General features: G+C 39.7%; 1 protein-coding gene across 2 annotated transcripts; it reads right to left on the bottom strand.

Annotated features, from left to right (window-relative positions):
• Positions 1–7,477: 7,477 nt before the first annotated feature.
• On the bottom strand, positions 7,478–15,706 carry LOC149834495 (uncharacterized protein At4g15545-like). 2 transcript variants are annotated; one of them, XR_016432538.1, is made up of 11 exons: positions 15,146–15,706; positions 14,796–14,864; positions 10,786–10,839; positions 10,548–10,620; positions 10,384–10,446; positions 10,026–10,283; positions 9,525–9,570; positions 9,360–9,438; positions 8,762–8,875; positions 8,523–8,696; positions 7,478–7,992 (listed from the first exon to the last, which is right to left on the bottom strand). XR_016432538.1 is itself a non-coding variant. In XM_090010153.1 (10 exons), exons 1-9 carry the CDS (start codon positions 15,434–15,436, stop codon positions 8,783–8,785), a joined length of 1,026 nt encoding a protein of 341 aa, XP_089866279.1. In that variant the 5' UTR covers positions 15,437–15,706; the 3' UTR covers positions 8,344–8,696; positions 8,762–8,782. The 2 variants fall into 2 exon arrangements, 1 of the variants encoding a protein (XP_089866279.1); XM_090010153.1 differs by lacking the exon at positions 7,478–7,992 and having other exon boundaries at positions 8,344–8,696.
• Positions 15,707–16,266: the final 560 nt, after the last annotated feature.

Genomic DNA, 16,266 nt, shown 5'->3' with positions numbered 1-16,266 from the left:
TCACAACAATGTCAAACATGTACATACAACAAACATACTCTAATATCTCGCTAACAACTACCATGTCTAGCATGAAATTCGAACTCCAGCAAAACAGTCATAGATATCCACAATTGAGTGAGTGTGTGAGCATGAAAGTGTTGCATCGAAGAAAGTAAATAACTTGTGATGTGCTTGCATCACTTACTCACCATGGGTATTTACCCGATTTGCATGCTTTTGCATTTGCATTTTTCTTTTTTCTTTTTTCTTTTCGCATGACATTTTAAGTCGCATGCGATGCTTAGTATTAAGCATCGCGTATTTTGCTCTGCTGTACACCTGCAATGACAAAGATTGCCCGCCAAAGACAAAGACATAGGCAGTGAGCTTCGCCAGACTCTGTCTGACAAAAGGAGAACATGATAGGGGGTAGAGCTCTCTCTCTCTATCGGCAGATGAACCACTTAGGTAGGGGCTTCGCTCTCCCTACCCGACGAGAAAAGACAACAGTCGACCGGAGAAACAAAATGGATAGGGGGCGGAAGGGCTCCGCCCTCTGCTGACAGAATAAAAATAAAGAAGGTATAGGGGAGGGGTTGAACCTCTCCCTCGTAACTCAAGCAACAAGAAGGGGGTCTTGGCCCCTCCCTTACCAAGAAGGAGAAACAGGAAGGGGCTGAACCCCTCCCTCAAAACCAAGAAAAATGAGGCAGAGGCCCAAAGCCCCTGTTGAAATTTTTTTCACAGGCGACAAGGGGTGTCTACCCTGCCGACCTGTCAGAAAAACTGGCAGGGCCTTAAGCCACTGCGGGCCGGCCATGGTTTGCCGGCAGGGAAGAACGACAGGCCCCTGCCGATCGACAGAAAAGAAACAGAAGGAGAAGAAGAAGAAGACACAGGAGAAAGAGAGAGGGTGTGAGAGGTTACCTAGAGAGGTGAACGAGGGTTCGACTATGAGAGTCGAGCGAGGGAGAGGGTTCGACAATGTAAGTGAGGGAAGAAGTAACACGACGGTCGGTGGTCGGCGGCAGCACACGGCGGTCGGTGGTGGCACACGACGGTCAGTGGTCGGTGGTGGCACACGACGATCGAAGAAAGGAGAGGGGGTTCAGGGAAGGTAAGTGAGGGTTCAGGATCGGTGGTCGGCGATGGCACATGGCGGCGACAAAGATTGAGTGAGGGAAGAAGTAACACGACGATCGGTGGTCGGCAGCGGCACACGGCGGTCGATGATCGGCGGTTGGCGGTGGCACATGATGATCGGCGGAAGGAGAGAGATTTCTGGGAAGGTGAGTGAGGGTTCAGGGTCGGTGGTCGGCGGCGACACACGACGGTGAGAGAGACGGAGTGAGGGAAGAAGTTACTCAGGCGGCGGGCAGCGGAAGGAAAGAACTCGGTCGGTCGGTGGCGAGAGGCGACTGCGTGCAAGGAATGGAAAAGAAAGGGGCTCACATTAGGAATTCACGAGGAAATTACTGACGGATTAGCGATGGAAAATTTATGTCTCCTAATCCGTTGTCAATTAGCGACGGAGTAGCGACAGAAATATTCTATCGCTCATCCATCACTAAGTTGCGGCGAAGTTTGAGACAGATTTTTTATGTCGCTAATTAGCGACGGATTTGAAGACAAAAAAATTTTGTCGCTAATTCCACAACTAATTCTAAATTTAGGGACGGCTAGTTTTCTCTAGCTAATCCGTCGCAAATTTGTGATGGATTATTACTGTCGATAATTAACGTTTTTCTTGTAGTGGTGGATCTTCATTTGGATCTCTTTGACTTGACCCAAATGTTACTTGTAGACCCATTCACTATCTTTCTATACCAATCATCTCAAAGAAAGATCCATGTAGTCCTCATGATCAGTCCTTCAGTAGGTTGGATCATATCTTCATCTCATCCACACATGACGTATCTGCATCAACAATTGATAGTTGCATCAGATTGATGGGTTGTGTTGGTGGAAAAAAATTGAAAGAAGTGTAAGCGGGGTTCAGCCTTGAAGGAAAGTCTTCTGCAAACAGGGAATAATGATGTAGGAGCGGGAGTGAGACACTACTGGGTCCTTAGGATCGATCTTAATTATTCATATTTTTCTTTAATCATACTAGTCGAATATTGGTTTTTGAATCTTATTCGGATCTTAGTTGAGTTTCAAATTTATCTCAGATCCGTAGTAGGATTAGGGTTTCTATAGTCCCTCTAGATTTGCTATATATATTCATTGTAAAGGGACAAATATGGAGCTTGATGAATGAACCAAACATGCCCCGTTGCATAAATGGAGATGTGGTTCTATGTTCGTGCCAGAACACTTTATAAATGTTCTACCTTTTAAGGGGAGAGGGGGGGCAGTTCATGGGTCCCCTCTTTAGCTAAGGAGGGAGCTCCTTTTTTCATAAGAGGGCAGGCACTATGTGGCTCTTCCTAGTTGGCAGAACACTTTATAAAGTGTTCTGCCACGAACACTAGCTAAGTTGGCAGTGAATGCATCTTTGTAGACAGGAAAGTAACAAGGTGCTATTTTTGTTTTTCATATTTTTTTGTTTAAAGAAACATGTTTATAGTTATGACCAATGTTGTCAGTATCAGTATCGGCACTGTCTGGCCAACGATTCAGGTGAATCGGCCTATACTGATAATCAAGCGAATCATTCTGAATTAGCCAAAAATAATTTAAAAATTATTACATGTCAATCAAAATGTAACACGTGTTAAAATTATTAAAATAATAATTTAAAGTTTTTTTTTTACATTTATTAAAAATAGCCCGATTCAGGGGTGAAACGTATCGATTTTCTGCCGATATGATAAGTATGATACACCGATAGTGACAACATTGGTTATAATGGATACTGCCAAAAATTAATGCAGACTGTTCTGCATTATGAACACAATTTAAAAGTATTTGGCCAATCTAGTGGAGCAGAAGTAAAAATTCTCAATTAAATATCTACTTTTTTCTTTTTGTTTTTAGGTTGCACAGATTAGCTGTATATCATCAGATGATAACCTGCTCTAATTAGGATCTTCTTTACTGATCAACATTGATGGCAGATACAAATGCAATAAACAGATGCGTGTAGGAACCTCTCTCTCTCTCTCTCTCTCTCTCTCTCTCTCTCTCTCTCTCCGAGATACTTTAGTATTCATCTTTACGCAAAAGCCAGCTTTGGTGTCTCATTATTGTATTAGTATTTTTTTGCTATAATGCGGAACCCTCGCCGGGTCACTTCCACCTCCCCTACGAGGCAAACCCTGGGTGGGGTCACCCACACCCAAGCCCTTATTAAGCCCACCAGTTAAAGGCACCCTACACCCGGTGAGAATCGAACTTGGGAGAAAGGAGACCCTGGCCCTCTACCCCTAAATGAAAATTTTTCTATTTAATAGTGTAAAATTGAGCTTTACATGCTAATTGTAAAATGCCAACACAAGACAACATTTTCATGTTTGGCACCCTCAAGAGCTCCACTCATTTCATTTGATAGGTGGGACATGTGAACATACCCAAGCTGACAAGATGTCATAAGTTCCAAACACATGAGGCATGTACCTTGCCACAAGATTGAAGCTGGGAGTACTCTCCAATGGACTGGAACATCTCAAAAGTATAATCAACCAGCCCTCTACCAATATGCAGTTGTTTTCCCTTGATCTAGCCAAAAATATCTATCAGGTTTGGCATCTAAAGTAGATAGCCCGTCACACTTAGGGGTGTCAGCCAGTCGGGTTTGGTTCGGACCCAGGTGGAACCAGACTTGGACCTGATTTTTGGATATGGTATCAGTTACCGACCTGAGTCTAATCGGATTCACTATAAGAAAAATCGTACTCAGACCCGATAAGAACTACATGAACCAGACCTGGACCATACCCGGTAAAACCATATTTTTTTATCATTTTTACATTGAAAAATTGTAGGTCTTAATTGGAACTCGGTCGGGTTCGTGTCTGGTATAAAATTTCACAATCTATACCCGAGTCCATGTATTAATCAGACCTTCGGGTCTGGGCCTGGGTCTTAATCGGGTCTTATTATTTATCACCATACCCGGACCCTATAGGGTTTTGATCGGTTCGGATCCAAGTAAACCTGGCCCGTTGACACCTAGTCACACTACACACGAAGGGTGCTGTCAATGGGTTGAGAAACTGACCCATCAGGATATACCCAAACCTGCCCAAATAACAAATTGCTGAGTTCAGGCTTTATCGGGTCATGACAATAGAATCCCAAACTCCGGTTCCGCATAATTTTAGAAATTTATTTTTATTAAAAACATATAAAATACTTGAATCGAGTACTCTTTGTCTGGCATGAAGAATACTGTGAGTGTCAGTGCGCTCTCATTTTCCTGTTAGTTTGTGGAAAGACCACATTTGTTTGTTCACGGCACAAAATCATGAATAAGCTCGTTAGTCACCATGTCATCTATGTCACTGGGACAAGCTTTCTTTGGCCCTATGTCTAGCGAAACACATCCATGATAGGAATGAAGAATTAATATTGTATTATTTTCAAATAGTTTTTAATAAAAGTTTAAAAGAATTTTTCATATTACAATCTCAAAAATAAAGTTTTTAATCAATTAAATAACGAAAAAAATCCCCATCTTAGTGCCCCTAAAAAAATTGTGAACTCGTGTCTTAAACTCGTATCGAGTCAGGGTCCGTGTCCATGTCTTTGTAAGATAGCATAGCATATCATTGTCCTTCCCCACCCAATGGTGCTTGAGCTAGCTCCGTGTGCTTTAGAGGCCTACCCAACTCAAACATATTTAGAGCAGGAGTAGAAGAGATCTCACATTCCTAATTTCATCTAAACAAACCCTAATGTAAAATTCTCCATTGTTTGAAATTCAGGGTAAGATAACCTGCTGTTCAAAATTAACAGTCTAGAGCATTGCCATGAAGGTCTGCATCATATAATACGAAAACATATGAACAAATTCTGAAGTAAAGCTTCTTATTTTTTTGTTGCCTATAAGGGTGTGTTTGCTTGTCACGGGATGGGGCGCTGCAGCACCCCTTTCATGGATTCCTCTGCCACTAAAACAGAATCGGACCCCCTCTCACAGAAACACTTTCCGCTGAAAAGGAGGGTCCAGCATGCATTTTGGCATGCCCGTCGATGCAAATCCACCATCCCATGTTTGTTTCGACATTTTGGGCCCCACAAAAACACATGCCCGTCGATGCAAATCCACCATCCCATGTTTGTTTCGACATTTTGGGCCCCGCAAAAACACATGCCCGTCGATGCGTTTTCGCAGAAAAGGGGAGTTTTTAGTGACAAGCAAATGTCCCCTAAGGGCTCCACCTTCCCGGTCAGGGGCGACCATGGTTTGTCACCTGAGAGGGGCGAGCACGGTTCGAAAACCACAGGTGGCATTCCTTGCCTCATGGTTGAAACTGGGTGTAATCCCCTGTGAGCAAGGAGCACCTCCAACAATCGGAGACCTGCTAATGTATGGTCAGTGACGAGGGCTTTCGCTTGACCTAGCAAAAAAAACTTTTTAAATTTTGTTGCTAAATACAAATTGGTCATACAATATATAAGAAGAAGAAACATGGGTAGTGGGTGCCAAAAAACTCTCTTTTTCACTCTTTTTTAAATGACATTCATGCCATGTGATATGACAATGTCATTAAAAACTTGTTTGGGCATTTATATTTTCTTCTTTTAAACAAGGTGTTACTTACATTGCACTTCAGTGAATTTTGAAAAAAGAAAATGAATAGTTACCATTTACCATGAGCAACTATTAAAACGGATAAGCACAACCCTCTCTAGCTCTCTCTATCTTATAGGAAAAATAAAGAAGTTACCATTTCTCAAATAATATCTCTATCTCTATCTATATATAGTAATAATAATTAATATAATATATAGTTATCAAGTTTAGGCATTTGAAACATTTTCATGATCTTGAAAAAACTATTTGGTTCATCCTCCTCACTCACGTCTAGGGGTGGGCATCAGGCTGGCCCAGGCCCGTTTAGAGCTCTGCCCATCAGGTTTTAAGTGCAGTCCAGCCTGGAGATGGCCTGGTTTTCAATGGGCTCGGGTTTGAATAGCAGCCCATGACACGGCCCATTGGCCCAATGAGCCAATGTTCAACGTGCTGATCCAGCCTGCCCACACCCATTTTGTATGTTATTTTGGAATGAAGTTCATAAATTAATTCTTATAATACCAAAAACAATGAATTAAATAAAAAAATTAATGCAAGAGCTAATTATGTTTTTATTTCTCATAAAATCAATACAACTAATTAGGTAAACACTAATAGTTAACAACTTCTCAAGTACCCAGCTAATTGTCTTTCTAGTTTTCATAAAATTAATGTAACTAATTAAGCAAAGACTAATAGTTACCAAATTACTATGCAGCCAGCTATTAAGAAATTAATTAGGTAGTTCAAGTCCATCAGGTCAGCCTGGTAGCCCAAGGGCCTACCCGAGCCCAGTAGCTAACGGGCTAGGGCCTAAAAGTTTGATCCAAACCCAGCCCATGGTGGGCTGGATCTGCTTGGCCCATTGCCCGCCCCTACTTACGTCCATATGCAACTCTTTGAAAATGAGCTCTCCATTTACAGCTTGCTCGTTTCTCTATTCATCCAAACTCGAGTTCGTGGTAGTCAATTTCAATCCTGCATGTTGTAAGCCTAAGGTATGCCTTATTCCATTCACATGGACCAACTGTTAGCATGACGATTATGAATGTACATGCTTAGCACATTGGTTTTGTTTGTCATATTTTTTGTATTTTTATTTCTGCCTTATTTAGTTTTTAAATTTTTTGTTTTTCTTCATTACCAATGTATTCTTGATGAAAACCAAATATTGTATAAACTTTTTTTCAATGAAAGAAATTTTGAAATACAGGGTTAGTTCGTGTTGTTTTTCTATTGATATGATCATTTATCAAGTTGACGGTTGTTTAACCCCATCTTTGTTGTAACAAATAGGTTCATCGGACTTATGATCCATATTTGACAGTTTTTCTTGAGTTATATGCAAAGAACATACTTTTTTGGTTATTTATAAGTTTTCCTTTTGGATCTTGTGAGACTTGAACTTTTGAGTTTGGATCTTGTGAGACTTGAACTTTTGAGTTTGGATCAATGTGTTGTATTAGATACAAGTTTAGATGTGGTTGTTTTTAAGTATGCAATGTTGGACAAACGGTTGTTTCTTTTGTTTTTTACCATGTGGGTTTAACTGCTTGTTCTAATTTGGGGTTGATCTGATTTAGATATAATCTCTATTTAAATCCATATCCAAATGTTGTTACCTTGAGGTTTGAGGATTTTAATAAAAGCAAATCTGTGCTTTAATTTTTATTTATTTGTTTTCATTTTTACATCTTACCGTTATATTTCAATATTAAATTTCTATTTATATTTAGTTATGTATTTAAGTTTTCCCAATTAATAGTTAATAAGGACTGCTTCTTCACATTTGACTCGTAAAGAGCTTGTTCAAACTCCTAAAATAAGCTCAGCAAGCCAAACATCAATAATAGATATTCAGCTCGGCTCAGCTTGTATAAGCTCATTAAATACTAATAAATACATACACTTTAAATATATTTTCCACCATACAATACAGTTTAGAACAAATGATCGAAGTATTTAGTTTCCAAACAATAGGTTCGAAAATAACATCTTATTGCTACCAGCTCTAAAACAATGTGCTTTTTGCAATCTTATTGCTTTCAGCTCTGAAAAATAAATCTTTTCGGCAGACAACCTAATTTGAGCTCAGCTCGGTCTCATTATGAGCTTCAACTCAGCTCAACTCACCACAAGAATGAGCCAAGCTTGAACACATCAAGCTCAGCTTATTCACCTCGTTTACCATCCCTACCAAGCACGTCCCTATGAGATGAATCTTAGATCAAGAAATGCCAGTTTAGGAGATCTCTGGTAGTGTACCTCAAGGAAAGCTCCTTTATTCTCGCAGATCACCAATGCCCCACAACTAGAACTTTCCTATCTTCCTGGTTTGACAAATTCAATAAACCAATCATATTTCAGGGTTGTAAACAATTCCCAATTTTTGATTAAAATGACAACGAACGTCATACTCAGCAACCGACAGAAAATGCTTGAGAATTCGTTTTCACATGAAATATAGTGTCGGAATCGCTTTCAACCATATACAATTGAAAGGCCTCTCGTCATTTCTCAGAGCATTCTGGAAAATACCAACATATTGAAAGAAACTTGAGAACCAAGATGAAAGGCCATGTATTTACAAAGCCAAAAACTGAAAATGAATACTAGCAAATCCTACAATCTGCTCAAGATCTCTCTGATAATGATGTCAACAAGCGCAACACTCAAGATTATGCAAAACTGATTGAAAATTACACTTCACCTTTCAATCATATTACAACTGAAAGGCCCATTATTATTTCATGTTGAAATTTGCAAATAACAGCATGCTGAAGGAAACATGAGAACGTAGAAAGACCATGTACAAAACCAATAATCTAAAGATGAATATTAGAATATTAGCAAACCCTACGTTCTTGTCAAAAACTCTCTAATAAGGTAGAAGTAATTGCAGTATTTCCAACCTTAAAAAGCAGCAGCATGTAACACTGAGAGCCCATAGGAGCCAATTCATCAATCACAGCCTTGATGGTTTTCCCAAATATTTCATAGCATAGCAAACAGTGGAAGCACATCTTGCTTATACCTGCACATGGAAATAATGACCCAGTGATGTCCTTTACAAATGAAAAGAGTTTGCAAACAAAGTACCTTTTGTGAAGAAATGGGTAGTCAAGACATGCTCCGGTTAAGTATCCCTTGAAAGTATAAGTAAAGATCTCTATTATCAGCTCCAAAAATCTCTTCTGCCTTTCGTAAAGTCTCCTGAATGAAGTATAATGCACATATAATTCAGTCTGCACTGCACTGAGCCAGTGTTTCATCCGAGAAGATCATAATATTTAATGCTAGAAGCATACACTCAAGTATCAACCCTACTCATCCAAGTATGGTATGAGAATTTTTATGGACTAGAAACTTGACAGTACAACTGGGTTGATGGTTATTGTTTTCTGGATGACCATCTTAAATTGTTCTCTTAAATTAGCATGTCCTTTTTTCCATAAATCTTAGAAGATTTTTTTCATATATCTTTTATGGGTATACAAATTTTTTGGTGCCTTTATCAAATCTCAATAGGCACATATAGTAAACAAAATTTATTTGTTTCAAAATAACTGCAGTGAGTTATTAAAGGATGTGACAAATGTACAAGTCTATAGCAACTTTAACTCAGGAATACAGCAAGTCAGATCCCAAAAAGAGAGCTTTTAATGCTAAAAATTGGTGGCCCAAAGAATGATGTTACCTCACGAGTTTGTTTGTGAGCATTTAGCTCTTTGATGATAGCTAAAAATGCACTGAACTGCTCATACTGGAGGCGACTCCTGATTCATAACAAACATCAATTCTGGTATGAGAAAGCTAACCATCAAGCCAGAAGAACCATTAGATAACAAGTTAACAACAAAACCTGGCTTGTCGGAAGAACTCTTTTCCATCTATTCGAGGATTGCGTCCTACAAAAGAAATACAAGTTGCATCATCAGACACCATTAGCTCATTGGGGATGGCATGACCCAGGTTCTTCTATAGGTCATGGTCAACCCTTACAACTAACAGACTCTCTCTCTCTCTCTCTCTCTCTCTCTCTCTCTCTCTCTCTCTCTTGGCACAAAGTAAAGCTGGAAGAGAGTGACAGAGAACAGTATGGAAAAAGCAATAATTTTTCTCTTGTGATAAGTTCCACTTTTGGGCATTGAATGTCCAAGGTCATTTTCTCAAAAGAAACTTTGAAATGGGCCATTGACAGGGCAGCCAAAGGTCCACAGTGAGTAAAAAGACAGGTTAATTTCATCCACAACATGGTTAACCCAGAATACTCTGAACAAGTCAGTTTGGTAGTTCAACTGTTCAAGTATGAGCAGAAGACTAGCTATGAAGCAGTAGAAACATTCACATGCATAAGGAAAACCTGGTAATGAGCGCCCATGAGGAGGGGAACTTGGTGTAGAGGACTGCTGACTTGATGTGTACCCTGACGACAATGTAGATCGTCCATCAAAGCGAGATTTTGTAGGTGAGGAAGCACCTGAAGTCCATGTTGGAGACATAGCAGCAGAGGAGCCCCTAGGGGAGCCGGAAGTTGATATCACTTTTGGTGTTCCTGTTGGAGTAAGCCGTGGAGTGATGTACGGTGATATAGAGAATCTACTTCCAGCATTCCTTGAGGCTGCAAATGGTGTCTGAACAAATTAATGGACCTAACATGAAATCACATATCTTACAAACTCTAAATGGGGGAGACCAAAATTTGCTATCTTGATACATACCCATAGCATCTGTTAAGCCACTCTGGACTTGATTCGATGAATTGCAGTCACTGGATTCCTCATCTAAGATGCCAAAGGAAAGACGAAAAACAATCACAACCAATTACCGCCCTCAGCAACACAGTGTTGCCAATAAAAAAAGAGCTACAAAATCACTAAAATACCCTTCAAAGATGAGCTAGAAGACGATTTAGCAACCAACTGATCACAAGTGCCAATGTCAACTGTTTCAGCTTGCTAATAAAATAAAACAAAGAGGCAAAGCAAAAATTATATTGACAAAATTTAGTGGAAAGGTGTGATGGGGTCTGTGTCTGTGGGCTTGCTGAGCATGAGAGAAAAGAGAGATTTCTGATCTGGGACCCCTTACATAAATCTTTACATTTTGTAAATAAATCTTACAGATGAATTATCTTCACTGAGTGACTGCATTAGATGCCTCTTGAATGTTTCCAGCTGTCAAAGCAACAAAAATACTACACGTTTATGCTTGAACAACTTCACCAGCATTCAAAAGCAATGTGTGTGGCTTAAACAAAATATATTGCAGAGGCATTATCGAACTTGAATGTGCATCACAATATTGAACTTTGAATAGTCGTCTAACATTAACATCAATATCAATCCTTAATGAATTTTACAAAAGATGCATTAATATACTAGCAGACAAAGTGTGAATGAAGTGCAAAGGCCTCTTTGTAAAATAACAAGCACTCATGCTCAACACAAGCAGCAGAATGTAAGTAATAAACCCTGCTATTTATCATCAATCTCCTACCATGTGGTACAGCTCTTAAAAGCTATAATGGCCTATCCCACAGAGATGACATTCTGTGTGATGTCCTTAGGTCAACATACACACATGTGCGCATGCACATGCATAGCGCACAAGCAGACACACAGAGGTGCACACACACACACACACACACACACACACACACACATGCATAAATGCACATGTGCATGCTCGTGTGTGTTCATGTGCATCTCTTTTTTTTGAATTTATAACCCGAAGAAACCGCACCTGGCACAAAGACCTGGTCGCGCTGGCTCAGCCTGCCATACCTACTGTCGTAGTGCCGGCAGCATATAAAACTCCAAGGCTAGGACCCCTGCCCCCGGGGCATATGCTACACATTGGCTTGCGGAGAGGGGTGACACCCATGAGAATCAAACCTTGACTGCCCGTCTAGCAGCCAAGGCCCCACCCACCACGCCAACCCCCCTTGGGGCCTGTTCATGTGCATCTCTGCAACTCCCATAAAAGTTTCCTAGGCTATTTTGGATCTTGTTACTAGATTCTTGAATGTCCTAGAACATGGAAAAGTGGCAGATAGGAAAGCTCATGAACACACTGCACAGAATAAGCAGGGTTACAAAAGGCATCTTTAAATAGAGGATATGAAATATGAAGATGAAAATTCCATTCTTGTGCCATCCATGTGTATTAAGGTAATTATCATTGTGTACTACAAAAAGAAGTTAAGAAAAAAAAAGTAGATGTTATTGAAGATTTGCTCTAAGAAATTCCTCGAAATTGCTTAAATTTACTATGTATAGAACCTGAGGCATTTAAAAAAATATCTAATATATTAAGAACCAAGGGTTTTTGTGTGATCAACAATATGTAATGGTTGAAGAACAAGTAACTTTTTTCTTGTTGACATAAGCACAAGATCAACACAATCAGGGTATTCAACACTGAAACTATTAGCAGATATTTTTGATGAAGCATCAAATGCAATTTGTTCACAGTGACAATTTTTCAAGTGCTGAGCAGTACAACCACACCAAAAATAAGCAATTACCCTAGGTTGTCCCCATATTTCAAGGTAAAGCAACCTTTTTAGGTGCGGTTGTAAGATAATTATAAGATTAAAACCAACACTCTTGACAGCATTGCACGTTGGTGCTATTGATGGGACTCAAGAACCTGTATGTGTACCAATAAAAGAACAAGTGTGATTTTATAAACCCCAAAAAACAAAAAAACTTTCTGAATAGGTTTTAATCTACAATTCCAATATGTAATAGGTGGATGGGAGGGCTCAGCACAGCATCTGATTTGTGGATTATACATTGTACTCATGAGAGAGAAGAAGAACCACTCCAAGTACTTGAAAGGCCATTTGAATCATTCTCTTGAAGCTCATCCTTTTTATGATAAATGAACTCCTTGCTCTGAAAGGACCTGCCCAAATAGGGAAATCCCAATTTACTGGGCCTTTTGTTACAATAAAGATAGATTTCTATGAGGGTGCCACAGTCTAGGCTGTCACATCGATACAAATGTAGGAACCGGACATGATGCATACACACTTGGCACGATAGGATAATTTTAAAAAAACAGGAAACCGGGACACACACACACACATATATCCCCTTGACCATTTAGTGGTGGACAATCCTCTCTCTCTCTCTCTCTCTCTCTCTCTCTCTCTCTCTCTCTCTCTCTCTCTCTCTCTCTCTCTCTCTCTCTATATATATATATATATATATATATATATATATATATATATATATATATATATATATACTTCCGAGTATAAATCACCTTTTATTCATATCTTTTAGAATTTTTTTAGATCAGACCTTATGGATATGATCAACATAGTTTGCTTACTAGAAAATGAGTTTTGAATCATGTGATTGTGACATATAAGCAGGTTGCTTAAGGGTTTAAAAAATCAATGACCCACAATGCACTAAAATTTCATTACTCAAAAAATCATATTTTTAGATCAAAATAACACAATCCAAGGTTTGATCCTTAGCAAACAAACCATGCTAAACATATCTATATGGTCAGATTGAGTCGATAGAGCCTGAACATATGATTATCAGCTCAATAGTTGCATGCCTTCAATAGCACCAAATATATAGAATCACTAGAATATGAGAACTAATGTCTGAACCACGATTTTCATGGTTTTTTTGTTCTTTTATCTTGAATCTAACCGTACGGATGTGATCTGCATGCTTGGCATTATAAGAACCCGCTCTTGAATCTTCCTATTTTGATGCATAAACAAGATTTTTTTAAGGCTTTAAAAGCATTGGCTCATAGTCTTCATAAATATTCAGGCATTCAAAAATCACATTTTTTCATCGAAAATACACGATCCAATGGTTGATTCCTATCAAATTCACCATGCTAAGCACATCCACATGGTTGGATTTGCAAAAAAAGTGTTGGAAATGCCCAGCATGCATATCACTTCCGTACGGTTATATTCAAGAGAAAAGAACAAGAAAACCATGAAAATCACGGTTCACACATTAGTTCTCATATTTTCAGTTCTCTCTCTCTCTCTCTCTCTCTCTCTCTCTCTCTCTCTCTCTCTCTCTTATATATATATATATATATATGTGTGTGTGTGTGTGTGTGTGTGTGTGTGTGTGTGTGTGTGTGTGTGTGTGTGTGTGTGTTTTGGCTGCCCTCGTGGGTAAGGAACCCTCTAGTGAAAAAAATGTAATATTTTCATTTTTCAGTTTTTGGATCATGTTTTTCTAAAGTATATGTTAAATTTTATGAGGGTTGAAAAATCAACGGTCTACAATGAACCAATTTTTCAGACCTTAAAAAAACACGTTTTTATGTCGAAAAACTATGATCCAAGAGTTGATTCTTACTATTCTGACCATGCTGAACACATCTATGATGTCAGTCAAAACAATGTCCCCTAATGAGTTCTAACTAGGGGGTTCCTTACCCACGAAGGCATACATATAGAGTAGCATGTATCTTCAAACACGTAAAGTGTTTGAAGATTGTTTGGACAAAAAGTCGTGGTTGATCGCGTGTGATCAAATGGCGATGCTGTTATCTATTTTTTTTCACACTCCAGACTTTTAGCAGCAACCACCGCTAAAAGCCTGGGTGGAAAAACACACATTTAGCGGTGGTTCAAAAACCACCACTAAATCTTCTTTTTTTTGAAAAAGATGCACGGCCTTACACCACGCTTCCGAACGGGTTTGAAGGAAAGCCCGTCCAATACAGATTTTCCTATATATATATATATAGGAAAATGGAAACCTACAAAAATGGCACGGTCCTAAATTAAACATGCTAATGGATTTCCGGTATTTTTTTTCTTTGAAATTTTCCCCAAAAAATTTCAAGTGAATTTTCCCTTCTCACGAGAACAATGGAAAAAACATCATAGGAAGGTTTTTCATATGAGAAATATTCTTTTCAAACGTGGCTAACAGCATAAATGTGCAGAGGGTCAAATGTTTATGATAGTATCTCATCATTGACAAAATGCTATCAAATTAAGAACCGTCAGTTATAATCCTAAAAGGCAGCATTATTTGATGTTAAGAAAAGAAAGAAAGAAGAAACTTTATGGAGACAAAAGATAACGAGTGGTATAAAAGGAATGCTTTGAAGAGGGAAAATGCTTCACCTTGGCTAGTTCTCTGCTTAATTTTCTGGTGGCAACCGTCAAAGCATCTTTCTCATTGGAAAGCCTAATCTGCATGGACGAAAATTCTCTTGTTGGTCGTAAAATTTAATACAGAAACAATCCGGGAATGATATTGATGATGATAATAATGACAGTGGTGCCCATGAAAAATAATGCTGATCATAAATGACTATTAATGGAGTTCCCAAAAAGACGCTTTTTACCTAAATAAGACCTAATTCCTCAAACACCAACAATTTGAAACAATCAAAACCCCAACAGATCAACTGAATCAGGAAGAAAGAAAGAAAAATGCAAAACTAAAACAAGAGGGATCTAAACACGCATACATTCTCATCGAGGGCGACGCGGAGACGGGAATCAGCCTCCTGAAACGCGCGTTCCAGCTGCGAGATCTCGTCCTGGAGCTCGTAAATCAGCCGGTCCTTCTCGACGATCTTCTGCTTCAGTAGCGCCGTCTCCGATTCGAGCTTCGTCACTCGAGAAGCGATCGCCATCGAAGTGATCTTCCGCGCGAGGTCCAACTGATCGTAGGGATCGGTGGGGATAACAGCCAGGATTTCGTCCGGCAGATGGAAATCCGGACTCATTCCGCTCGAGCAATTGCGACTCTGATTCATTCCTTTCCCTTCACGGATCCATAAAATTGCTCTAATTCCGAAACCCCATAAAAAAAAAAAGTGGAAAGAAACTAATTTCCACCGATTAGGTCAAAAATTGACGAGAAAATTCCAGATTTTCATCAAAAAAGGCCGAAAAGAATCAAATTCATGACGAGATTGAGAAACTAAAGAAAAATGGATTGCAAAAATAGAGGGGTGAATCTGATTTTGAGGGTCAAGGATCAGGGATTTGCGGGATACGAAATTCCGGGAGGGGTGTGAAGGAAAAAATCGTTGGGTGGGTAGGTTTTTTTTCTTTATTTTTCTGTATATATAATTTTGTATTTTTGAAGTAAGAAAAACGCAGAAAGAAATTTCGTTGTGGCGTTTGAAAGTACGTAAAAAGCTTTCCCTCAAACCTCAAACCTCGGAAAAAGGCAAAGGTTCACCACCCCCAATTTAGGGATGGCAGTGGACCGGGGCAGGGGGACATGGTCTCCACCTCCGCCCCGTCTCAAAATTCTACCCTTCATCTCTGCACCCCGGTCCAAACGGAACGAGGTGATGTGAGGCAGGGCCCATTTTCCCTCAGTCCACTGCCATCTCTAAAGAAGGACGAGTGAGGCCGGGCAAGGCAGGGATCAAGGACGGGGACGGGACGGGGCGGGGCGGGCGGAGGAAAGGTTAAGATTATTACCGCCTCCATTTTGCACGGGTTTTGATTTTATCCTTCATCCCGGTTTCATGTCCTCTATCCCCGGTCCAAACAAGATGAGGCGGGGCAGGGCCCCATTTCCTCCGGGTCCACTGCCATCCTACCCCAATTTGTTTCTTGCTTCAACTTACCT

Source organism: Nuphar pumila, chromosome 6 (assembly GCF_984573655.1).
Source record: "Nuphar pumila chromosome 6, dmNupPumi1.hap1.1, whole genome shotgun sequence".
Taxonomy (NCBI): Eukaryota; Viridiplantae; Streptophyta; class Magnoliopsida; order Nymphaeales; family Nymphaeaceae; genus Nuphar; species Nuphar pumila.
Note: the sequence above shows the minus strand (reverse complement) of the source record. Positions and strands in the feature narration are given on the sequence as shown.

What these genes read in the sequence shown, in the direction of transcription:
- LOC149834495 (XM_090010153.1), bottom strand. Translation starts at nt 15,436, where the DNA reads ATGAATCAGAGTCGCAATTGCTCGAGCGGAATGAGTCCGGATTTCCAT. An exon ending in TCATGGGCGCTCATTACCAG is followed by an intron (nt 9,571 to 10,025) that starts GTTTTCCTTATG and finishes TTTCTTTTGTAG; the next exon opens with GACGCAATCCTCGAATAGAT. An exon ending in CTCACAAACAAACTCGTGAG is followed by an intron (nt 8,876 to 9,359) that starts GTAACATCATTC and finishes TACTTCATTCAG; the next exon opens with GAGACTTTACGAAAGGCAGA.